Source organism: Protomyctophum bolini (assembly GCF_963924005.1).
Source record: "Protomyctophum bolini genome assembly, chromosome: 24".
In the NCBI taxonomy this organism is placed as follows: Eukaryota; Metazoa; Chordata; class Actinopteri; order Myctophiformes; family Myctophidae; genus Protomyctophum; species Protomyctophum bolini.
The window spans coordinates 20,690,557-20,716,214 of NC_137885.1; the positions used below are offsets into that span (position 1 = coordinate 20,690,557).

General features: G+C 41.8%; 3 protein-coding genes across 9 annotated transcripts in view; all 3 read left to right on the top strand.

Annotated features, from left to right (window-relative positions):
* The first annotated feature begins 3,962 nt into the window (after window positions 1-3,962).
* On the top strand, window positions 3,963-8,303 carry LOC308311900 (large ribosomal subunit protein eL31-like). Its single transcript, XM_080758690.1, has 5 exons — window positions 3,963-4,019; window positions 5,259-5,362; window positions 5,815-5,940; window positions 6,517-6,629; window positions 8,130-8,303. The coding sequence occupies exons 2-5, from the start codon at window positions 5,259-5,261 to the stop codon at window positions 8,159-8,161; spliced, it is 375 nt and encodes a 124-aa protein (XP_080614816.1). The 5' UTR covers window positions 3,963-4,019; the 3' UTR covers window positions 8,162-8,303.
* Window positions 8,304-9,780: 1,477 nt separating this feature from the next.
* chst10 (carbohydrate sulfotransferase 10) lies at window positions 9,781-23,380 on the top strand. The gene is made up of 8 exons (XM_080758685.1): window positions 9,781-9,871; window positions 12,024-12,150; window positions 13,109-13,230; window positions 14,767-15,004; window positions 15,573-15,678; window positions 17,503-17,650; window positions 18,119-18,433; window positions 18,660-23,380. The coding sequence occupies exons 2-8, from the start codon at window positions 12,045-12,047 to the stop codon at window positions 18,771-18,773; spliced, it is 1,149 nt and encodes a 382-aa protein (XP_080614811.1). The 5' UTR covers window positions 9,781-9,871; window positions 12,024-12,044; the 3' UTR covers window positions 18,774-23,380.
* A 1,375-nt stretch (window positions 23,381-24,755) lies between these two features.
* The window catches only part of LOC308311889 (mitogen-activated protein kinase kinase kinase kinase 4-like), a 63,139-nt gene continuing 62,236 nt past the window's right edge, over window positions 24,756-25,658 (top strand). For all 7 annotated transcript variants that reach the window (XM_080758667.1, XM_080758669.1, XM_080758668.1 and 4 more), the window contains exon 1: window positions 24,756-25,001. In XM_080758667.1, coding sequence (XP_080614793.1) covers window positions 24,945-25,001 — 57 coding nt within the window. In that variant the 5' untranslated portion in view covers window positions 24,756-24,944. The remainder of the gene's footprint in view (window positions 25,002-25,658) is intronic.

A 25,658-nucleotide genomic window follows, 5' to 3' on the forward strand; every position in this document is an offset into this window, starting at 1 on the left:
GTCGGAGCTTCGCTGTGTCATTATCAGTGTCTCAAATGGTGGGTGAACCTACACCTGTTTAATTATCAGTGTCTCAAATGGTGGGTGAACCTACACCTGTTTCATTATCAGTGTCTCAAATATTGGGTGAACCTACACCTGTGTCATTATCAGTGTCTCAAATGGTGGTTGAACCTACACCTGTTTCCAACTGCACCATATTTCACATTCCATCATCATTCCGTGATGATTTGAGGAGGCTCAAAGCAAATGTGTCATCTTTTTGTTCTCCACCTGCAGCAACTACAACCATGACTGCAACCACAACTACAAAACCAACAGTCACAATCGTACTGCCCACATCAGAAGTCTCAATTAGCTACACACCTGGGTCTCGTAAGTGTGATGCAATTATGATTATTCCTTTTTTAATCACTGTTGTAACTTACATTCTCATGTAATGAATGTCCATTCATTGTCTGTAACCAATGAGATCAGATCAAGTAACGGTGCTTTAGTTAGAACCTTGGATTGTATACTGTAGGCAACTGGTTGTGACATAATGGAGGATGGTCCTCCATTGCAAGTTCCTTCTGGCCTTGAGGAAGGAAAAAAAAAAGAAAAAACGCTCCCAGGTGGTTCTGCTCAGAACACTGTACCTGTCAGTATTGAGTATTCTAATGCTGGGATATCTTTCCTGTAGGTGGCAGTATTGGCCTGAGAGTGAAGATCTCCTCAAAGACTCCTTTGACAAAAGAAGACATCAGGACAATAGTGCTGCCAAAGGTAATACTACTACTAATATTATTAATAATAATCTATTTTATAAGAGATTGCGTCCTCAGAATGCATCATCAGACGCTGTGATTGCCTGTGAATCACATAACTAGTGTCATGAGCCAATATAAGTGGCAGAGAGGGGGAGACAGTACAGTACAGAGTAGTAGTGTGTGATTTAGTGTTTGATCGGACAGCAAGTCCATGTTTTAATAATAAAGAGAGGTGCGATGACACGGCGTAGCTGCGCTGTGTTTGTGTGTGTGCGTGCGTGCCTTGTCACAGTGCATATGTCAGTTTGGGGTAATGGATAATGGGTCGGTCTATTGTGTGATGTGAGAAAGTTGATTCTGATTGATTTTCAAGGATTTGCGAGTATGTATATATATAGTACAAATAAACAGTCCAAGTGTGTGTGTGTGTGTGTGTGTGTGTGTGTGTGTGTATGTGTGTGTGTACTGTGTGTGTGTGTGTGTGTGTGTGTGTGTGTGTGTGTGTGTGTGTGTGTGTGTGTGTGTGTGTGTGTGTGTGTGTGTGTGTGTGTGTGTGTGTGTGTGTGTGTGTGTGTGTGTGTGTGTGTGTGTGTGCGTGATATATTATACACATGTCAGTCAACATATTAGGCCTACCGGTATGTAAAACTATTTCTCCAGCTTGACTTGCTGGCTTTGGATCGCCTCGGGCAGAGGCCCCGATCTAGGGGTTGCTCTGGTGCCAGAGGTGCGGCAGGTTCAGCAGCCTTGGCCTTGACCTCGGGGTCCCCCAGAATTAAGTTACTAATGTTGCTCTGGAAAGGGATGTCTGGAGCTCTCTGCTGGAGCTGTTGCCCCCGCTACCTGACCGGATAAGCGGTTGAAGATAGATGGACTTGTTTCAAACTATGCAAAAACTTCCTCACTTGTTATCACATAACACTGTGTTCTTTCATTTGCAGCTTAAAGAGGAACTGGTCAAACTTGGGCTGCCAGCAGACATCATACTAAAGCTGATAAACGTTCAGGAGGAGTGACAACTTCAGCTACAGTGCCCCATTCTGGTGGACCTCTATAGTGTTGCCTTCTTATAGGCCTACATCAATATAATGTTATATTATATGTAACATTTTAAGTCTTTTCATGGTCATTCAAAGGTTTTGTGTATATCCGTTTAGTGTACAGTAAGCTGACAGGAAATGGGGGGAGAGATGGGGAGTCCGAGTGACACGCAGCAAAGGTCGTTGAGATCAGGAGTCGAACCCGCGACAGCTGTCTGGCTGGATTTGCAGCCTATAGGTGCCCGGACCACTAGGCCAGCCTGGGCCATCTAATACTGGCTTTAATAAAAAACACATTTTGTGTATATCCGGCATCTGCATATTTTATTATCTCTGCTGACTTAATAAAATAAACATTTGTGTATACAGTATACAGTATTTCTGTTACCACGACAACGGACAGCGCCGTGACATCAGCGCGGCAGTGACATCAGGTGACATGTACAGTATATAAGGGCTTGGGTGGGGCAGCAGAGCTCTTTGTGTGGAATATAAGTTAGCTGACTCAGGAGAGGACCGCAGCCCTGACACAGGAGCCAGAAGCCTCAGTCAGATCTGATTCCTCACCCTTTGAGAGATACACGTTGAGCCCTGGTGTATTTCTAGCTCTTCCCGCAGTAGAATTCAGTCCTCCCAGAGAAGCTTAGAAGCTCTAGTGACAGCTGAGCTCAATCAGAGAGCCCGCCGTTACAATATCCGTATATTGTATTATCTCCAGTGGTGGAAAGCAAGTACAATTTTGAGGTATTTGTACTATTTCCAATTATTTTACGTCTACTGCACTACATCTCAGAGGAAAATATTGTACTTTCACTCCACTATATGATTATTTGAAAACTTTAGTTACTAGTTACTTTGGTAGATTATTTTGGTAGAATGCATTGGACTCAGGCAACAGCCTAGCTCAGGTCCATAGCCTTACTGCTTCTATGATTCTGCCCTGCAGTAGAATCATAGAATCATAAATCTGCACCTGGCTCGCTGAAAACTGAATCCATTCCCTTTGGATCTAATAGTAATCTCAGCAATGCAAATGGCTTCTTGGTTAGAGTGGTGACAATTTTATCACACGTAAAGATGAAATTACCTATAGGTTCCATCCTGGAGGCTAATCTTTCCGGTGATAAAATGGCCACGAAAAAAGTCAACCAAAGAACAAGATTCCTTTACAGGATCTCCTCACTGGTCAACAAAAACACCGTGACGATCTTAAGGAGCCCTCGTACAAGGTTTCTTTGACTATGCATGCACCTCCTGGTACCACAGCACCTCAAAGGCCCTTAAAACTAGGCTCCAGACTTCCCAAAACAAACTGGTCAGGCTCCTACTTGGCCTCACCCCCCCCCCCCCCCAAACCCACCTCACCCCTGCCCACTTTGACAGGCTGGAATGGCGTAGGGTCGACGACAGAGTACAGCATCTTGCAACGGGTCTGGTCCACAAGATTCTATACACTACCAAGATACCCATGTACCTGTCTAGATACTTCCTTAATGTTAACAAAGTCCACACCCAATTATTTTCGCTCCTATCCCACCAAAATGTGGAACGCCCTACCAACAGTCATTAAGACATGCGAATCCCTTGACTCCTTCAAAACCGCTCTCAAAGGGCACCTACGGACAGCTGCAATTCGAAACTGGCCCCCATAAAATCTGAATCCCCCCCACCGTCCCCCCCTTTTTCCCCTCACTGTATATGTTTCTTTTCCCTTTTTACCTCCTTTATGATGAATTCCTATTCTGTTCTTTGACTATAGGCCTATATAAGTGTCTATTTGTACGTCTCTAAATGTTTTGATGAATTGAACAAGGTGGACCCTCTTGTAAACAAGTGTAATGCTTAATTGGGTCGTCCATTCACAGTTAACAGTCTTTGTATTGAGTTTGTGCTTGAAATGTACTGTAATTCTGCAAACTGTTAATAAATATTTCAATCAATCAATCAATAGAAGCAGCAAGGCTATGAACTAGAGCTAGCAACAGCCCAGCTATAATGATCTTAAATACCTTTCTTTTAGATAGTTTTTTAGTAATAGTACAACATAAACATCAAAGAGACTTTAGTTGTTACTGTACGCTACTTTAAAACAGTTGTCGTGTTACACACCAGACATGCACACATGCTTGTTCCCACCCGGACTACATATGGAGGCGGACTCACATCCTTTACCCACAATGCAACGTCCGTTGCCATTCCTTTCGAACTTCCGCCTCTGCTCTGAGTCGCGGTGAGTAGAATTACAGCGATGTTTGTTTTATTCAATCTAATGTCATCCTGTCACCTTTAGAGCATAAAACAACTCTTAAATGATCTAGTATCATTCAACAGGGTTTAGTTGACGTCCCCGTGCGGGTTTTGACCTCAAGATGGATGTTTTTAATACTGAGATTGGACGATGAATCCTCCTCGGTGTTTGTCATGCTTAAACAGTAGAACACAGACCCACAAGCCCGGCTAACCAAATCAAAGTAGCCTTCAACCCTAAACAATGTATTAACGTATTCATGTAGAAAACGTGATACTATTTTGTTTCTTTAGTACATGTCAAGTACTCTTGTTGTTTTGACAGTTCATAGCAAAGCTTGCCGAGTTGTCAACACTTCGCTAGCTTGTTTGTTAGCATCATATACCCGAATGCAAAGTGATAATTCGAGACCAGAGAAAGATGTACTGTACTCTGGTGTTCTAAGTGACATAATGACATTTAATGCAGAATACAAGCAAGCAGAGCTGTGTAATAATTGTAGCTTCTGATATGTATTAAAAGCATTAGAATCAGTCTAGTTCTAAAGATGGACGTTATAATGTTAATGTAGCGCAGTGCATCTCAAAGTTTTTAGTTTGAAGGACCTGGAATTTGATTTGGCCAGACTCCTTTGAGAGGTTTTAATCTTTTTCTCCAATTTCTCTAAGTACATGAATTGATCCAGACTTCCTTCACTGTATGCACTGTGAAACTCTGATCAAAACAGGCTTTTTGTACGTTCTCTACTAGTTGTTTACACCATTTATTTATTGATTGAAATATTTATTAACAGTTTGCAGAATTACAGTACATTTCAAGCAAAGACTCAATACAAAGACTGTTAAACTGTGAGTGGACAACCCAATTAAGCATTACACTTGTTTACAAGACCATGTTCCACCATGTTCAATTCATCAAAACATTTAGAGACGTACAAATAGACACTTCCATATAGTCAAAGAACAAAACCGGAATTCAGCATAAAGGAAGCAAAAAGGGAAAATAAACATATACAGTGAGGGGAAAGGTGGGGGGGATTCAGATTTGACCAAATATCTCAGCTGGAAACGACCGGTCTAAAAGCTCATCGCTTTACGCTATGAGCTTGTAAATGTTCACTCATGCTAGGTAGGGTTCATGTGGTGTCCCCTGACCATTGTTGACTGTACTCATGTTCAGTTTGTTTCCAGACTGTAGGCTCATGTTTGTGTGTGTTTCCAGATGGCCCCAACTAAGAAAGGAGAGAAGAAGAAGGGTCGCTCCGCCATCAATGAGGTGGTGACCAGGGAATACACCATCAATGTTCACAAGCGCATCCATGGAGTGTGAGTACTTTACACACACACACACACACACACACGAGTAGGATGCACAATTGGACATCCATGGAGTGTTTGTACTTTCCACACTAGAGTAGGACGGCTAGTGATCGATCATGCCTTCTGCTAGCTTGAAAATACATGTTTTTTCATGAACTAAAGTGGCTGGATTTTAGGACACATTGTTGGTGATGATTTAATTTTAACCCATTAAGACCTGTGCGCCCGGTCTATCTTCCACATTGATACTGATGGAAATGTCTTGCTGAATCTCTAGTATAGTTGTTGAAAACTAATATTTGCCATCAGTTGTGAGGGACATTTGTATAATTTGTGTGATTCACATAATTAGAGTTCAAATAAGGGTATCTTGATCACATTGAGCCAGACTAACATCCATTCCTGACTGTAGTTGACTGATCTCATGTCTTTCCCCACCGTCCTGTGTCTCCATACAGGAGCTTCAAGAGGCGAGCCCCCCGCGCCATCAAAGAGATCCGCAACTTCGCCGTGAAGGAGATGGGAACCCCCGATGTCCGCATCGACACTCGTCTCAACAAGGCGGTGTGGAGCAAAGGCGTCAGGTGAGGAGACGGGGCAACATGTTATCTATTGCAAACTTTTTTGGCTCGGGTCACCCCTGTAAATAACGTAATCATCCACGGGCACCCCTGAATTACACAAACTTATGTCATATTACGCTACATAAATATGTGAAAAGTTCCCTCTAAGATCCAGTACGTCACAAAGAACTTGAGAGAATATCTGTTTTCCATATGGGACAGAACTTTTTTTATTTTGCCTTTTACCACTTGAACCAAACGCCAGCATCCCTATTCTGGCGGAATATTCACCAAAAATAAACTCTACAAGCTCAAAACATGTCACGCGTTGTGAGGTTGAAACCTAATTCTTTGAAAATTCTTCATTAAGTCTTGGCATTTATTCTGTGACGTTGTGAGCTTTTATACATTTCCAGTTCATTCCTGCCCAGTTCTAACCCATGCATTGAATGTAGATCAGATCAAACGTTATTTCTATAGACATCACCAGACTTCTCACAGTTCTCAGTAGGTGGATATCTCTGATCCGATCGTATGGCTGGCTCCACCAGGCTGCTCAGCTTCAAGCCGCTAACGCTCAACGTTGTCTTTGTACAGGAACGTGCCGTACAGGATCCGCGTGCGTCTCTCCAGGAAGCGCAATGAGGATGAGGATTCCCCCAACAAACTGTACACCCTGGTCACATACGTTCCTGTCACAACATGCAAAGGTCAGCACATTTTAAACCTCTTTACAACTGGACACACAGCATCTTAACATATTGAAAGTCTGTCAACGATTTTGGCATGTTGGTTGTTAGAAAATAGCAGATATACAAGCTCACAACGTGCCACGAGCTTGTACATCTGCCTTTTTTACAAAATATTTTGAAAAGTCAATTTTGAGAACTACTGATTTAGCAGGCATTTATAGAATTGGATGGATGGGGATGGGTCTCCTTGGGCACTGTATGTATTGTGCTGCTGCTGCAAACGGTGAGGCTGATTGAATGCAGAGACGTTCACGTCTGTACAAATTCACTATCAAAATATTCCAGCAGTGGCTACATACTAATTCCTACACGGTTGTGCTTATAACCATGCCCCCGGGCAAGTTAAGTTTACTGAGGTTGAGGTTAGGGTTAGGTATACTGGGTTAAGGTATAGTTTTACTGAGGTTAGGTTTAGGCTGTCAATCACAGTGACTGGTCAATCACAGCGTGTCGACTGCACTGTCTTGATTAATGTCTTAACTTTGGTCATTTGTAAAAGCACTTTTTCCATAAGTTGTTGACAAATGCAAGGAATTCATTGTCAGGACACCCAATTGTGTCAATTACTAGCAATACTTTTTACTGTCCTATTTTGTGAGAAATTGCAAGTTACAATCACCCAAAGCTGGCTGTATTTTGCCCAAATCTAGTGCAGTAGTGTCTGTCGACTTGAAACTGTTTTCCTACTGGAGTCGTGCTTTTAGTGACACCTGGTACATGAACACTGAGGGTCCTCTGTAGCATTTTCACCTGCCTGGACGCGTTGGGTACCCTTTGTGTAGGGATGGATTAGCTCTGGTCCATAGCCTTCTACTGCTTCGATTATGCCCTGCAGTATAAGGCTATGGGACTTTCAGTTTTAAATCTCAAATCGAAATCAGACCAGCCTCTCCTCTTTAGCGTAAATAAAAATAACGTTTTTGCTACTCACTAAAACAAAGGCGGGTTGTCTTTTAGAAAGCCTACTTTCCTTAGTGGACGCACTCTGAGCCCGCCACTACACGTATAAACGGTACTTTTTGGCCAGAAAGGGATTTTTTTTTCCACCGGAGGAAACATATTCTCTGAGGCAGTTCTCTGGGCAATATTGGTAGAGGGCGCATTGGAAACAAAATACCCTTTTGGCCAAAAAGTACAGTTTATACGTCTGGTTACCATGGTATGGCTACCAAAACATCCACATCTGATGTTGTTGATGAAACGGTGCTAGTGTGAGGGTTCTTTCAGTAGTATGTTTTTAATCCTTGTGTTGTCGTGCTACGTCTGGAATTTACCCCTGTATACTTTGTCTGTCAAATGGCTAACATACAAGCTCTCAACATGACATGTTGTGACGCATTGTGAGCATTTAGATCAGCTATTTTCACCTGCTATGACAAAAATGACATGCATAGAGGGATCCTAGGGTTCATGTGTTTAGGACTTTGATTTAATGGTTCTTCTCCTTTACCTCAACAGGTCTCCAGACAGTCAACGTTGATGAGAACTAGCATCCACACTGCAGAAAAAGAAAAAAGTTTCAAAAGGAGCAGTTAAATGTTAATTATCCACTCTGCATGTTTAATTTCAACCTTCAATGGGATCTTTGTGTTCTGTAAGTTCTCGGCAAGTGGAATAAAACTTTTGAAAGGATCTGTTATGTCATTTTTTCAGTGTTGCAATTTGATCCAACGGTGATATTTCTTTCCACTCATTAATGAAGTTGATAATTCATTATGTATACTTTGATGCGTGCCAGATGTATACTTTGGTGCATGCCATTATTACATAAATGTTTTGTGAAAAAGGGGAGAATCAGATCTCGCACCTAAGATAATCTGGGCATTAGCAAAAAGGTAGTTCACGAAAAACGATCTTGTCTTGATTTCTTTTGACGGGTGGAAACCTCATGTTCAAAACTGTTCCCTTTTTGGATTTAAAACATTATTTTCAGTACTCAAATTAATAAATGGCTCTGCCGCTTGATGCTTTTGTGTAATGCTGTAGTATGATTAAGTAGGACATTATTTTACAAAAGGAAAAAAAATATATATGGAGAGGTTTCTTCCTGACGACGATATGCAGAAATGTATACATGCCTAATCTAAATAGTGACCCTTAAAGCTTGAGAGCTGCAAATACCTCCCCAGGAAGTGAGTTAACAAGCAAAGGTGGGAATAACTTTTCGTATGTACTTTTCAACTCTGTTGCTCTTGACAGCATTGTTTTCCAACATTGGCATTATAACCCAAATTGAACCATAGCCATCAAATCTAGGATGGCTAGAACTTGTTTTAGTGACTTGGGATGCTGTCCTAACCGTTCACACTGTTTGAGGAACAAACATCCTACAGGTAATGTAACAATGCATTTGCTTGAGTACAATTTTGAGGTATTGATACTCTCTGCAGAATCCTTTTTTTTAAAGAAACCTTGTGGGGTCTGAAATTTCTTTTCAAATGAGATTCTTGTGCCAATTGTGGAGTCCTTGATCCAATTGTCTTTAATGGACACATTCTCAGCCATGATTGAAAGGGAAAAAAGAACCAGCTTTATAGTATTTCAATATGCAAAATTGTACACTTTTAATATCCAGTATTCACTATTTAATTTGGAATGTTTTTTCTGCACATGCTCAATTGTATAGTTTGTGTAGCCACAGCTTTCGGACGCTAGGGGGCGCCGGTGGTTTTATTTGGTAGTAAACGAAGCGTACTTAATCTATTCTACACCCATGATCAGTGTTGCCATGTCTGCTCATAAGCGATTTTGAGCTTTTTCTGTAAAGTTGCTTGTAAATGGTAGTTGCGGCCACTTGCGGGTTGCGTTTTTTTGCTTTAAGTTATTTCTAAAGTGTAGCTGTTTATTTGGGCTTGCTTCGAAAGCGTAGTTGCTAATTTGGGATTGTTTCTAAAGTGTAGTTGCTCTCACATTTTATTGTGATGAGCTTGTAGATAGGCTATTTTAAATGTATTTTTTATTATGCATTTTTTACAGAAATCTGGTTTGGGGGTCCCGTCCCTGACTCCCTGGCACAAAATATTGTTTAGCTTGTATTCATATACCTGGTTGCTTATCTCTCTCACGTAGTCTGGCAACACAGCTTTATACGCCCATGATGATGCTGGTCGCAGGCTAACAGGCTAACAGAGGCTAACAACAGACATGATGATGACCCCACCATCATTATTTACTTCGCTGTTCTGAGTCTACATGAAGAGGTGAGTCACACACACACACACGCACGCACGCACACACACACACACACACACACACACACACACACACACACACACACACACAGTTAGCTAATAGCCACACTTGTGTGTGTGTGTGTGTGTGTGTGTGTGTGTGTGTGTGTGTGTCACAGTGTGTGTGTCTTTTCTGTTACATATTGGGTTCTCAAACTTTTTATCTTCCAAGTACCACCGGTTCTATTACAGACCTGTTTGGGGTCCAGTTTAGAACCCCGAGGGTCCCCAGACCAGACCCCACTTTGATTAAATATTATTTATTGGATAGGATTAGTATAAAGTGGCCTTAACCCGGCTAATATATAATATAATATAACCAAACTGCTTCATCTAGCTAGAAGCTTAAGCTAACTAGCTACTAGGTGGAGATGTTATGTTTCTATGTCAGTGGTTCTCACAACCTTTTCATGGCAAGCACCCCCAGAATAATGTCTATTTGGCTGAGGACCCCCAGACTGATGTATATTCGTCTTGAGGACCCCCTGAATGATGTGTATTAGCCTAAACAATGTGTCTTGCCAGGGACCCCCCAGAAGCAAAGATTTGAGTTAAAGATGTTCACTAAAATATGCACATCTGCTATTTTTGAATAGCCAAAGTATAAAAACAATGGTTAACATAAACTTAAAATGACTGATGCTTCCCACTTTGAGAACCAGTAGGCTACATGAGTACAACACATCAACATGTTATTGTTATGCACTGCTTTGTTTATGAATTATTGTAATGTAAATGTGAACAACACGTCTAAGACATGTTATGTTAAACACTGCTTTGTTTAAGAATTATTAATGTAATATACATTCACTCACTCTGGACAATAGACTTAGGTTTGATCAACATATTATATATCCATTCACGTTTTCAACAAAGACTCCATGTAATCCGTAAATTAAGATCATTATTTGTTGCTCCTCATCTTCTGTTATTATTGTACAAAAGCATTATTCAACCTGTTCTGTTCTACTGTTCTGCATGTTTCTATAACATACTGTCCATGCCTAACAGAAACAAACTTTTTAGTATCAGAGATTAAAATAGGTTAAGGGACGCAATAAAACAACGACCTCTTCTGCATCCACAGGATGCACTACTGTACTCTTTATTCTAGTTTATTTTGCTATCTTTAGTTATAATAATAATTTCTTCTCGTTTTCTACATGAATATAACCACATTATGAAATGAAATGGGAGTTAAATGCTGCAATTTGTAAAAATGGCCAAATATGACTCCTAGCGTGGTTGAAATGGGACTCATAAAATGTCCCTGGGATTCATCTAAAAGACCATCCCTGCATCCCGGGAACCTATTTGCATCACTGCAGTATTGGGGCCGATTCATACTCCGATTTTAGAGCCGAATAAAAGTCGGTTCGGCGCTGTAGAGCCTACATTGTGACGTCATTTGAGGTTCGGGGGGGGGGGGGGGGGGTACGCAATAGGAGTATGAATCGGCCCTTACCCGTATCACACACACTTTCTGATATGAAAGCACTTTCAATATCACATGACACTGATCATCCCCTGTATCGCTTTTTTCACCCTCATGCCTTTTGGACAAAGATACAGAACCTTGCCATGGAAAAAAGTCAGTTTTAGTAGGAGTTTCGTCCCATCAGCCATCGCAGCATTAAACAAACTGCCCCACCGATAGGATCCTTCTGTACACACTACACAGTGGTGACCTCATGTTTTTGTATTGTCGTGGTGTAATGTTTTCTGTACTATGTGTTATTTTGTTGTGGGTGTTCAACAGATCTGTGAAGATGAATATCCTTTGGGACAATAAAGATTATTATTATTATTATTATTACAAGGGCCGATATCGATACTTTTCTGATACCGATACAGTATTGGGAATTTGGGACATCTCTAATCTATAGCACTGATTTATGCAACAAAAAAAACCTCACAAATGGACAAATGGATTTCCCCTGACAGCAACGATATATAGGTTACTAGGTTCCTAGGTGGTTCCTGGCTATATGTTATGTTCTTTTCCTAGCTGGCTCCTCCTATGTGTTAGTACTTTTGCCACAATAAGAGCGACAGTCATGTACAGTAATGTTTGTATGGTCCCATCCCTACCCAGCACCTATGTTTATTGTTTATGTTCCAGGGTCTCCATGGCAGCAGGCTGATGTTTAGCACCATGCGGCACCACTGGCTGCTGTTGGGGGCGTGTGGATGGGTGCTGCTCATCCTCATGTTCGCCAGCAAGTTCATCAACTTCAGAGCTGCAGATAGTAAGTCAAGTTCATCAACTTCAGAGCTGCAGATAATACCGGTAGTATCATAATAGTATATTTTTGCGGAATGAAACCATCATTCTACAGAAGTATGAATTAAGTTATAGAACTGCAAATCATATAATGTGCATTCACTGTTTCACAATATATATATATATATATATATATATATATATATATATATACACAAATCTCTGAAAAGGCATATCGTGAAAACATTGTATCGTCCCGGCGATATTTATCACCATGCCCTGACCAGCCCTGCTTCAGAACTGTAGATAGAAGTCAAGTTGATCAACTTCAGAGCTGTAGATAGTAAGTCAGCTGTCCTTCTGCATATTAACCCATTAAGTTAGATGAGTAGGCCTGGGTTGCCAGGCGATCGTTAAACAGGAAATCTAAAAAAGTCTGCCTTCGTCCACTTCGATATTAACTGCATTTTTAAAATCCATTTATCTCAGATTATTTTCCCACATTTTTGCTCAAAACAAGCTTTATTCACGGCCCATACCTAAAGCATCTCTCAGATGCTTTCCTGGGTTTTAATGGGTCAAGCCACAACATATCTCAGTTTTATTAGAGATTGTTCTATGGATTACTTTTCCAATTAAACAAATTGTCGGGGTCGAGAAATAATGTATTTTTCTTTTTATATCAATATATACGGTAGATTTTCTTTTAAAATAATCAAATAAATTGATTAGTCTTGAGCCCCATTTTACACTAAGTTGTTGAACAGTGTTTTGCAAAAAGAGTGAAAATAGCCTATCCACCGCAGTTCATATCGTTTGTGAGCTTGTAGACGGGTTTTTTTTGGCTATTTTTGAAAATCACTTACTTTATTAAAATCTATTATTTTCTTTTAATGGATTAGTTGCACCCCGTAAACGTGACCTTTGACATGAGCTGGGCTAAAGATGACCACTGCTCATAAAAAGGTGTCGTTTCCTTCCAGACTATGGAGAGAAGACGGACGCACACAGCTGGACACAGTCAGGCGCTCATCAGGGAGCCAGGCCAGAGGCTGTGGATGAGCTGGACAGGCCAGACAGGCCTGACCCCAAGCCTTCATATGTGGTATGAACCTATTGGAACCGGGAAAGCATCTGGGTCATTTTAGAATTACAGATGGAGGGGGTCCGCTGCCAAATACATATAATTTTGGGGGTCCTTGGCATGAAAAAGTGTGAGAACTACAGTTTTACAAGGTTATTTGTTGCTGTAGATTAGGTCTTAATGGGTTTAAACCACATAACACATACTTTACTGTACACCAAAGAGCCAAAATACAAGCTTGTAACACATCACATCGTGAGTGTGTAGATCTGCTATTCTCACAATTTTTCAAACATTTAATGACATAAAATAGGGAGACCAGGATTAGTGGGGTTAAATGAATACAGTCCGAGAGAAAATAAAAACCATTACATTTATATGTACAATAAAAGTATAATAAATCCAGCTTTTAAAAAGTGCACAATAAAAGTATAGCCAGCTTTACAGGGAGAGAAAGGCTGCAATTTCTATGAGCTTGTAATCCCCATCGATGAGGTCACTAGTAGGCAGATTTCTGACTGTCCACAGACCACCAATGAGAGCAGAGAGTGAGTAGTAAAGTGGGGGCGCTCCACACGTCCCAGAGTCCCAGACTCCTTCTGGCTCCCAAACTGTGGAACACACTCCCCATTGCAGTTAGAACTGCAGACTCTGACGTCTGCTGGCCTAGCGGTCCAGGTGCATACCACATATAGGCACATGCCTGACAGCGTGTCGCGGGTTTCGAGTCCAGATCCTGACGGCCTTTGCTGCGTGTCATTCCCAGTCTCCGTGTTTCCTGTCTCTCTCCACTGCATCCTATCAATAAAGGCAGAACCAGGGAAACTCCCCCTATCAGGTGTAAAGGAGCAGGAAATGGTTTACAACATCGCGGGATGAAAACATATTAAAAATAAATAAAAATAAAGGCAGTAATGCCCCCAAAAAATCGTAAAAAAAATAATACCTAAAATGTATTTTAGATAGCATGTTATGTAGACAGATGCCAGGTTAATTTGTTGATCTGGCATCCTATTGTGTGTGTGTGTGACTGTGTGTATAGTTTCAAAGTAATGCTTTAGACCGACGATAGGCTCTTGGTTTAGCTACAATATATGCATTTGATGCACAGTATTACCTCATGTTTACCTTTCTTACTGTAAATCTCTTTTAGCTTGGTGGGGCCAGACTCTTTCTCTTTGGATTAAGCTTGTCTGCGAAGTGCCTAAATTGTCTCACAACGAGTTGCAAATGCTTAGTGAGCTTGTAGATATTTGGAGAATGATTTTGGGTAGAGTGAAATAAGAGCGTACCAAATGCGTTCTTTGCAGGTCTGTTCTATCTATAAGTATATATAGGGTCGTAAGTGGAACTGAACTTGCACCTCAACAAAAATCGAATTCATATAGTGTAGGACAATTTTGCGATACATTTTAATCTCTGATGAGACTTTTTTTTACCACTATAAATGATAACGATTATCGTCCCATGCCTAGACACGAGCTAACACGGTAGCAATGATATACTATATTTTGTGTGTGTGTGTGTGTGTGTGTGCGTGTGTGTGTGCATTGTTAGTTTCCCCCCACGGCAGCACCAACACCATCAGACTGGCAGTGGGTGACGGAGAGGCGGACGGAGCTACTCTCGGCCGTGTGTCGGCAGCAGAACGCCACGCTCAGGAACCTCACGCACGTCTCCGTCAGCAGGTTCGTCCTGGACCGCATCTTCGTGTCCGACAAACACAAGATCCTCTTCTGCCAGACGCCTAAGGTGGGAAACACCCAGTGGAAGAAGGTCCTCATCGTGCTCAACGGTGAGTACAACTGTGTGGTTCTTTGAACCCATTTTGACCTGGGAACGACTCTGCAAATGTCTTCTAAATCCTTCTAAATGGGTTAAAAGTCAAGGTCTCCCCCTTAACTCTGACAGTATACAAATTACAAATGGAACCAAATGGACCCCATTTGTATACCGTCAGAGTTGCAGATTTGTATGGGTCAGTTCAGACCCCCCCTGAAGTTGCCCACAGACTTCACTTTGAGAACACTGGAGTAGATGGGGGGGGGGGGGGGGCACAGTCCGTTACGTAAAAGCGCCATCGCCTCACAGCTAAGCTAGAAGGTTTTAATATAAGGTATTTTCTTACTTTTTTTTGAGTGGTGCAACCACTCCAAGGAACAGCTTTGTCCGTGTTCATGTATGTGACGTTCACCTATGTGTGAGCATCATATATTGAGTACCAGTAGGGGCGCCAGTAGGCTACCAGTAGGTTCACACAGGTGTGCTTTTTTTTAAGGTAAAAATATCAACAAGCTCACCTGATCAACTGTCGACAAAATTAACAAAATAACCTGATCACTCTCACCTCTGCGTCTCCACAGGGGAGTACTCCACCGTGGAGGACATCCCAGAGAACCTGGTCCACGACCACGACAAGAACGGCCTGCCTCGCCTCTCCTCCTTCGGCCCCCAGGACATCACTGAAAGGTCCTGAGACCCCCATCCCTTACCCCTAACCCTTCAGCCCCCTGCAGGACATGACATGGTTCTGAGACCCCCATCCCTTTCCCTCCTAACCCACCTCCTGATGTATTGTAGTGTATTTTAGGATGGGGTGGATCTTGGATTGCTTCTTGGCCGTGGAATGGAACCGTTCTTCATCTTCCAATGTGCTCGTTGTACAGTGCAGTACGTGAAACCTGAAAACCGCTTGGAAATCCTGATGATGATTATTGTTAATAATCGTATTGATTTTTATTACCTTATAAATCCTGATGATCGTTGTTGATAATCACATTTTATTTATTAACTTATAAATCCGGATCATGATAATTGTTAATAATCATATTAATTGTATTAACATATAAATCCTGATTATGATTATTCTTAACCCATTAAGACCTCAAATCCATTAAGACCTCAAAAACTGTTTTCTGAAAAACCTACTGGTATGTTTATCAGTGGTGGTGGTTTTCATGTCAAGGACCCCCACAATTATATGTATTTGGCCACAGACCCCCATCTCAAAAACATTTTTGTTCCAGGGACCCCCCAGAAGCAAAGATTTAAGTTAAACCCAAACTAGTGAATAACTGGGACCCAAACTAGTGAAATTAGCAGATCTACAAGCTCACTTGTAGATCTGGCTACTTTCACTTCAGCTTAAAGTTTCCATTTGTGGAATTTATGGAATTTATTTTAATTGTTTTTATTATAATTTATTTTAATTGTTTTTATTATAATTTCTTTAGACAACATGTTTTGGGTTTATTTTTAATGCATGACAAAGAAGGGGGATATTTACTCATGACCCACAGAAATCAGTCAGCGAACCACTGTTGAAACTGGGAAACAGTGGACTAGAGTGAGCAGACAGAAATGGTGCCATCTTATCATGAGCATTTGAGAGGACCAATTATATATTAACCCAATAAGACCTGGGACGATTACAAATCCCTTCTAAATTCGTAGTTTTATCATATTATATTATATACCGGTATATATTTTTTTAATTCCTATTGCTTCCCGGTTTTAATGGGTTATGATGGATGGGTAAATCAATTGAAGTGGCCCTTTAATAATCTTATTAATCATATTATCTGAAAAATACACTGATGATGAAGATGATTCTCAATGTTATTGTCAGAGAGTTAAGGCTCATACATACTCCAGTTTTTGGTGATAGGTAAGCTATCACCTAAAACGGTGATAAGAGTTGAGGCCATCATACTCGTGGTGATGTCCTAAAGGATTGACCCCGCCTCCCTGTGGTTTACATAAATCCAAGGGGACCGCCCACCCAACTTCTAGACCAATCAGTGAACGGGGTGATAGCTCCAGAGTGAAAAGACTTGTCTGATAGTAAAAACTGAGAGATGGGTCTGTGACTGACGTAATGGTGTAGTTTTTCAACCCTTTAAAAACTACACTGCGGTGATAAACTATCACCAAAAACTGGAGTATGAGCCTTTACTGTAGACGTGTAGAGCTTTGGTTCTCAACCTTTTCCGGCCGTCACCCCCCAAAATGAGCCGTTAATAATAATTCACAATTATCATTTGACAATTAGGCCAATGTTTGACCAGTATATACTTTTTTTTGATGCCGTAATGGCCTTTTTTCATTTCTTATTTTTTCTTAGTATTGCAAAGTCTCAAAAGTCCTCAAATTGTCACCCTGGGGGACCCACCAAAATCATGTGCGGGACCCCCCTGGGGTTGGGGATCCACAGGTTGAGAACCACTGATTGAGCTCTACCCCAATGCATTAATTTAGACTCACTAAACTCACTGTGGGTTCCCCCCCTTGCAGATTACACACCTACTTCAAGTTCTTCATCGTGCGCGACCCCTTCGAGCGCCTCATCTCTGCCTTCAAGGATAAGTTCGTGAAGAACCCACGCTTCGAGCCCTGGTACAAGCACGACATCGCCCCGTCCATCATCCGCAAGTACCGCAAGGTAGGGATATGGGGACCATATGAAAAGTACATATCACAAGTCACAATTATTGTGGTAATTGTTTTTTCATTTGTTTGCAATTTATGATAGTATCGAGATAATCAAAATATTAAATGTAGATCTGCTATTTTTGGTGAAACGATTTGTGCAGAGTTGAAATAAGACGATAACGATTACTCCCATCCCTCCCAGGGGCGGCCTTAGGAATCTGGAGGCATGTTTCAAGACCAAATATGAGGCCCCCATATACCTATGACATAATTATTTTGTTGATACAGCCGTATTGATAGTTTGACTGTTCAATATCATACGCAGCCATTACTCTCGACAATTAGCAACAACAACACCTCTCCTGATCCTGTCGTCCCTTCACAATTAAAGTGTCTCCTCTTTACCTCCTAATGCTGCACATTTTGCCCAGGTTATTAACACAGCTAAGGCCTCCTATGATCCCCTCCCCACCATCAGGTGCACCGTGACCTCGCCTCCTCACCCGGCGACGGTGACGGTCCCGGCGCCGGCCTGCGCTTCGAGGACTTTGTGCGCTACCTGGGCGACGGCGGCGAGGGCCGGCGCCGCATGGACCGTCAGTTCGGCGAGCACGTCATCCACTGGGTGACGTACGCCGAGCTGTGTGCGCCCTGCGAGATCCGCTACAGCGTGGTGGGCCACCACGAGACGCTGGAGCGAGACGCGCCCTACATCCTGCGGGCGGCGGGCATCGAGGGCCTGGTGTCCTACCCGCACATACCCCTGGGCATCACGCGCTACAACAGGACCAAGGTTGGTTGCTTTCTGTTTTAGGGCTGGGACTTTAGCTGATTAATTTGCATTCATTACTTACAGGAAATAATTACGTGATTTAAAAGAAATTGGGCATTTTAATTAACTTTTTTGTTTTTCTCTTTTCTGCGTTGCATTTTTATGTCATGCTATATAAATAAAGTTTATTATTATTATGTAAAATTAGTATTGATATTTGTATTGATACATTTGATCCCATTTCAAGGTGGAGCGCTACTTCTCAGGCATCAGCAGACGGGACGTTAGGCGGCTGTACGCGCGCTACCAAGGGGACTTTAGCCTGTTTGGCTACCCGAGCCCGGACTTCCTACTGGACTGACTGACCTGGCACCTGAGGATTAAGGGGTTGGCAGCCCGGAGGAACCGTAAGGAATCGGATCCAACATCGAGGAGGAACCAAGGAATCGGATCCAACAGATTTTGAAACGGTTTCCGGTACCAGGTTTTTATCTACACTGTCAGAGCTGGTTATGTGGACTTCACGTCTGCTGTACAATTACAATACCGGTGGTTTGCAAACTTTGTGATTTCAAGGACCACCGATAACTCTGAGGGGATACAAATGGAACCAAATGGACCCATACGGGTCCATTTGGTTCCATTTGTACACCCTCAGAGTTACAGACCGGTAAATGTCCATTTGGAACCTCCTGTAGGTAAGGACAGAGAGGGATGGAGAGAGCTGGTTAACAGATCGTATGTGGTGCCCCAACGACCCTCCGGGGTTTCGTGATGAGGTGAGTAGGTAAGGAATGAGACCGTTGAGAATGACATGTTAAGGAACCAGAATCGTTAAAGGATCCCCACCCTACGTCCAAGGAAGGGATAATAACAATAATAATAATAATAATAATAATATAAGCGACCGACAGTACAGTCAAGCACACACCATCCCAAGTTCAACATACCTCTACATCAGTGTTCCGTTTACTCAGATGAAGCTGTGCAGTATTGGTCGCGCCAGTCGCTCCCCGTCTGAAATGGCCTCATTCTCACGTTGGGAGAATGAAGACGACCAGTTCCGCACTGGGGGCAGAAGTACGAGGCTAGCATCTGGTAGCTGTTTGCTAACCTGTTTATTTCTTTTATATATTTTGCTTAATGATGACAGTGGGAGAGAGAGGTGATGACATGAAGCGCCTCAGATTTAGATTCGAACCCGGTGCCGGTTGTTTGAGGAAAGACTTATTTATGTGGCATCTGTGCTCCTCCCCTTGCACTCAGAGGTTTTATTGTGTTCATCCTCTGGGGTTTGGAAGCACGTGGCTCGGATTGGCTCGTACTGTATATTAGCGATGAAGTGTTGCACAATAGGATTATTTTATTCTTGTTTTTAATATGTTTGTTATATTTTTTAACTTACAAAGACAACAAAACTCTCGTATACATACATACATGTACATACCTCCCACATCCAAAAAACTACCTACAAAAACACTCCAGACACTACAACTACAACTACAACTACAACTACTACAACACTACAGAGTACAGCAATACAAATACAATAGGATTTCATTACGAAGATGTTTTTTTTCTTCTTTTCTTTTCGTACATGTATTTTACAGGAAGTCTTCTTTCTGCTGGCACCTACAGAGCAGGTTTTCTTTTCCCCGACATTTCAAGGGTCCCCAAACTTTTCAGGCCGCAACCTCCCCGAAATCATAATATTTTAACTGTGTTCCAAGATGTCTATTAAGCTGTAATGAGATTGTATCAGGGGTGTACTTGATGCGTTTTTTTTTGCCTCATCACTTTCAATTTCATGTGTTTATCCTGTACGGAGTTCTCTCTCCTCATTGGATAAATAAGGCGAAATTGATATTGCCTTATTTTTTTATTGTATTATTGGTTTTCTGTTTGCTGAAGAGACATGGAGACTCCTGTTACTGAACAAACACTCTATAGCTATGTAGAGCTATTTAACACTTTTTTTAAGTTAACACTTATTTAACACTAAAGGCCTATTCATAGCATTTTCGGTGGTGAGGTGACCACCGCTCCGGTGGTGAGCGGACCACCGGAGCTGAAATAACGTTGAGCGGTGGTGAGTGAAAACAGGGAGAAGGGCTGGAGCGGTGGCGGTGGTTTGCTCTTCACCGCGGCTCGTGATGTCATGTTATAGTTCGGTGGTCACCTAACCACCGAAAGTCCAGACTATGTATGAGCCTTTAGAAAATCACTTGCACCCTTGCTTAAATGGAGGATAAGAACCTGCTTGTGATTCATCATTGAATTGTCCTCGTATGGAAGTAGAGAGGTGTAAAAAGAGGATATACAGATTATTAACCCTGTATTGTAGCTATGTTATGTAGCAGCTGTATTGCACTGTGGAACAAATTGACGTATGTTTGGCACTGTGTGTTTTCTGTGCCTCTAGCTGTCCAGACGAGGGGTCACTAGAACAGTGGTTCTCAACCTATGGGTTACCACTGTGTGACAGTGAAGTGACATTTTAAAGGACGTTTAAGACATTTTTAATACCTAAAAAAGGCATCAAAGTAAACTGTACTATAAAAACTGCCACATTGGCCAAATTGTCAAATAATATAAGGGGCAAAATGTGTGGGAAATAGTAAAATACCAGATCTACAAGCTCAGCTATTTTCACAATATGTATCTGTGGAACAAACCAAGTCAAACAAAATGTCATACAAATTTCAAGTGCTTGTCAGGATGGGGAGTCCCATCCATCCATCTTCAACCACTTATCCGTAGTCGGGTCACAGGGGCAACAGCTCCACTGTGTTCCAGACTTCCTTCTCCAGAGCAACATCAGTGTCTTCCTCCTGGGGGATCCTGAGACGTTCCAAGGCCAGTGAGTCGATGTGTTTCCTCCAACTGCGCCTTGGTCTGTCCCAGTGGGACGTGCCTCGAGGACCTCCCTAGGGAGACGCCCGAGAGGCATCGTAACCAGATGCCCGAAATGGTTGACAGCCACTTCACTGGAAGACCCTCCGCTACAGTGGTGGACACAGTAACTGAGTAAATTTACTAGTACTAGTACTTAAAGCTGCACTATGTAACTTTCCTCTTCTATCTCAGGTTTTGAACCCAGTTTCCTGCAGGAAAGTGCTGACGTTTTTATTGAATCTGAACCGTGAAACTGAACCGTCGGGTCAAAACTGGTGTCAGAGCCTGTGTCTAGGTGAGACATGGCCTTTGACACGATCTAAATCAGTTGTCGAGGACCCCCAAATTGACACTAATTGGCCCGCAGACCCTCATTTGAAAAGATATGCCAGGGACCCCTTCCCTGCTCTAGCAGTGATTCTCAACCAATTTATTTTCAAGGACCCCCAGTTTGACATGCATTTGTCTACGGACCCCCATTTAATGGCTTTTCTTTCTCTGGGAACCCAATTTATTATTGTAAAATCAATTGATCAAATCAATGTTAATTTAACTCTGAAAGTGTACAAATGGAACCAAATGGACCCGTTAGAGTCCATTTGGTTCCATTTGTACACTCTCAGAGTTACAGACCCATAAGGGTCCATTTGGTTCCTAACTATCATTTAGCTGGGGACCCCCTGGAACTCCCTCAAGGACCTTTTGGAACCACTGATCTAAATGTCTCAATAAAAGAGCAGGGAGACAAAATACAATCACCACCTCAAATCTATAAGTTATATTATTTACATACGGTAATACATACCTTAAATTACAGGTTGGACAAAGTTACATTTTATTCATTTAAAAAGGTTACATAGTGCTGCTTTAAGTACATTTATTTATTTTATTTTATTTCCTTTTTTTTCATAGACATACACACCGCTGCATTTCAGACTTTAAATATTGTACTTTTGACTCCACTACATTTCTTGAGACCTAAACCTACATGAATACATTATGACACTTTATGCTTATTTCAAATGCAGTGAAAATAGCCTACAGACTACAAGCTTGTAGAGCGGCTAGTTTCACACTTTCACTATCATTTCTCAATATTTTCTCGGAAACGTTCAACATTTCAATGCAAAATGTACTTTGTAAATTGTATGTTTTGAATACCGTGATTATTTCAAAAACGGATCTATTGATTTAAAGGGATATTTCACTACAAAAAATAATCTATCAATTACTCACCCCATGGAGATTTGAATTCATGGATTTATTTGTAGTTTGTCACATTCCTAAGCCATAATTCCCTATGGAGACACAAAGGAGACTCTTTGTGTATCCATAGTGAACCACTGCTGGGGTGAGTAATCGAAATGGGGGAGTGAACTATCCCTTTTTAAGGCTTAATTTATACTACGTAGTAAAGGTCTTTACACATCACGGCGGGATGAAGAATCCATGTGTCTCATACAGGCTGACACTTTTAGAGAAATCGACTTGTTCCAAATACGAATTGTGTCACTTCAATGCTTCATATTTAACGGGAAGGAAGAGTGGGCAATAAGGATGAGTGGGCACTAAGGAAGCGTTGGCATCTCAATGCAAAATTGCCTATTTGGTCCAAAATGTTAAGAAATAAAATATTTAGAAAACTATTTTTATCTTCCTTTTTAGCTCTTTCCCCTCCCTACACTCTAAATACAGAATGTGTGTTGCACTTGCCAGTTGCCTCTGCTGTATACTGGCAGGGTAGCTTCTCTCAACTGGTCTAACTGGTCCATCCTGATCATATGTCATCATCATAACTGTGGTCTTGGACATTTGTTTAACAAACAGCCATTGTTTGATCTTGTCATAATCTACACGTGCAACACCAGGAAGGGATTTTAGTGTTATAATGTCTAGATTGCTACGGTGTTGTTCGCATTATTTCCAATATTCACTGCTTTTACTTCTACTCCGCTACATCTCAGAGAATAAATAATAATATTGTACTTTTACTCCAATATGATTATTTGACGTTATTACTAGATTTTAGACCACTTTGGCTACTTTATTTTGATGCCAATACGTTTGTACCAGACTTTTGCTTGTGTGAGTACTTCTTCCATCACTGGTGGTACTGAGGATGCAAGGAGCAAGTTACCATAGTGTTTCTTCCTAAAATTGTTGCTAGAGTTCATTGTCCTCTTTGTGCCAGCAGAGGGAGCCAGAGCTGCTCCCATGGCAACACTCGTTTTGTAGCCTACAGTGGCGTATACAGAAGTACACTCAGAGACTTTATAGTTGGATAATATTTTTAACAGGACCATTCTCACATATACCAGGAATGGGTGGACCAAAGGAGACATTCCCAGCTCCATTATTCTTTTCTTTTTTAGGTATACTTTTTAAATAATACCCACATTTGTCTTACTTCAATTTCAATTTCATGTATTCCAAATACACAGCCATAGATCTGTGTGTATATACATTTGTGCTTCTTAAAATAAGTTTTGATATGTTCTGTCCAGAACTCATTCCGGGCCCCTGCCGTATTTAATGTCGTCTGTGTGAATCTCGTGGAAAAGTGGAGATTTTTGACTAGATATATTTATATAGGGCCTACATGTTTTCTGCCAGAACTTGGCAGATGGCAGGACAGGACCAATATGGCTGTGTATTTGGATGGAATACATCATGTATGTAAGATCACATTCACAATTTCACATTCTGTATGGCTAACAAGTTAACAGTATAGTCCATCGATCAGCATGCATACTTTCTTAGTTTCTCAATAGACGGGGCCGTTTTAAAATGTAATTATCGAGCCATAAGTTTGATTGTTCGTTTAGCACAAAGAAAGACGTGATGATGGCCAGTTAATAAATAAATGTGACGGGGTCGTTTTTCCCATTGAAAATAAAGAAATAAGCCACGCAATAACATGAGGTTTTTCTGAAACGGAATGGTGGGACAACAATATTGGAAAGGTGATTATTAGGTAGGAAAGCCAGACAATGATGTCAGACAATATTGTTGGCTGCTAGGAGCGTCACAGAAAAGACAAGTACAATTTGAATGCAAAGATTTATTGGTTGTCCCGGACAACAGGACTTAATGTCAAGCCCATATATATATATATATATATATATATATATATATACCCAGATGTAGTTTGTCATCTTCAAGTGTGTGTGTGTGTGTGTGTGCGTGTGTGTGTGTGTGTGTGCGCGCGCGCGCGCTTGTTGCCACACCCATGTATGAATATTGACACCGAACCGAGGCCCCCTGCCCAGCCGGCTTCCTGCGTTCAGCGGCCGGTCACCCATGGCAACCCCCTTAGCCAATGGTAGCGCGAGAGTCCCTCTGGACCATGGGACTCGTAGACACTGACTGAGCGGGGGGGGAGAGAGAGAGAGAGAGAGAGAGAGGCTGCCTGCCACCTCAACATGGAGTAGCAGTGAGGAAGCAGCAGACAGGACTACGTCACTACACACAAAAGAAAGAGGACTACAAATCCAACACGCATCCAAATGATCCACCAATACCAATACCTTGTTATCGATCGATCGCTTCTCATTGATCGTCGTCGTCGCGGAGGAGGAGGAGGAGGAGGCGATCACCACCACCACCATCCTCTTCATCATCACATCCGAACGGAACCATGGCGAACGAGTCTCCAGCCAAGAGTCTGGTAGACATAGACTTGGCTTCGTTGCGGGTGAGGCTATAGGCTGCTGCCTGCTGCCACTCTGTTTTTTATATATGTGTATTTGTTTAATTATTACTTTGACCTCATACATTCGATTAATCGATCTCGTTTGATCGTTGGGGGGGGATGGAGAATCGGCCCTGGGGTTTGGTGAAGGGGCTACAGTATGGAATAATGACAGAGCGAGCGAGGTGTTGCCACTGTGTCTGGCTGCTTCTTTGTTCCAGATGGGATTTGTACTGCTGCAACTCCACCACAGCTCTGTGTCTTCAAAGTGCTGTAGACACACCACACATACAATTGTCCAGGAATAACAGTAACACACACAGAGGAATGGCTACAAATGTAACCAAATGGCCCCGGATAAAAGACAGGCCATTTGGTTACATTAATTGTAACCGCTTGCTTAATATTTCCGAGTTAATTTGTTGCATTTTGTTGAGATTGGTTACATGTGTTGTTACACATTAGTAATCTCTGCCTGGCTGGGAGGAGTTCCGTTCGGTTACAGTAGTCTGTTGCTGCTACAGTCATTAGCTACATTGGTTGCATGCTGTGTAGTTTACAATTAAAACTATCAGAGTTACGCCAGTGGTTTTCAACCCTTTTCATACCAAGGTCCATTATTTATTCTGCATTTTGAGCCGAGATTCAGTCAGACCCAAG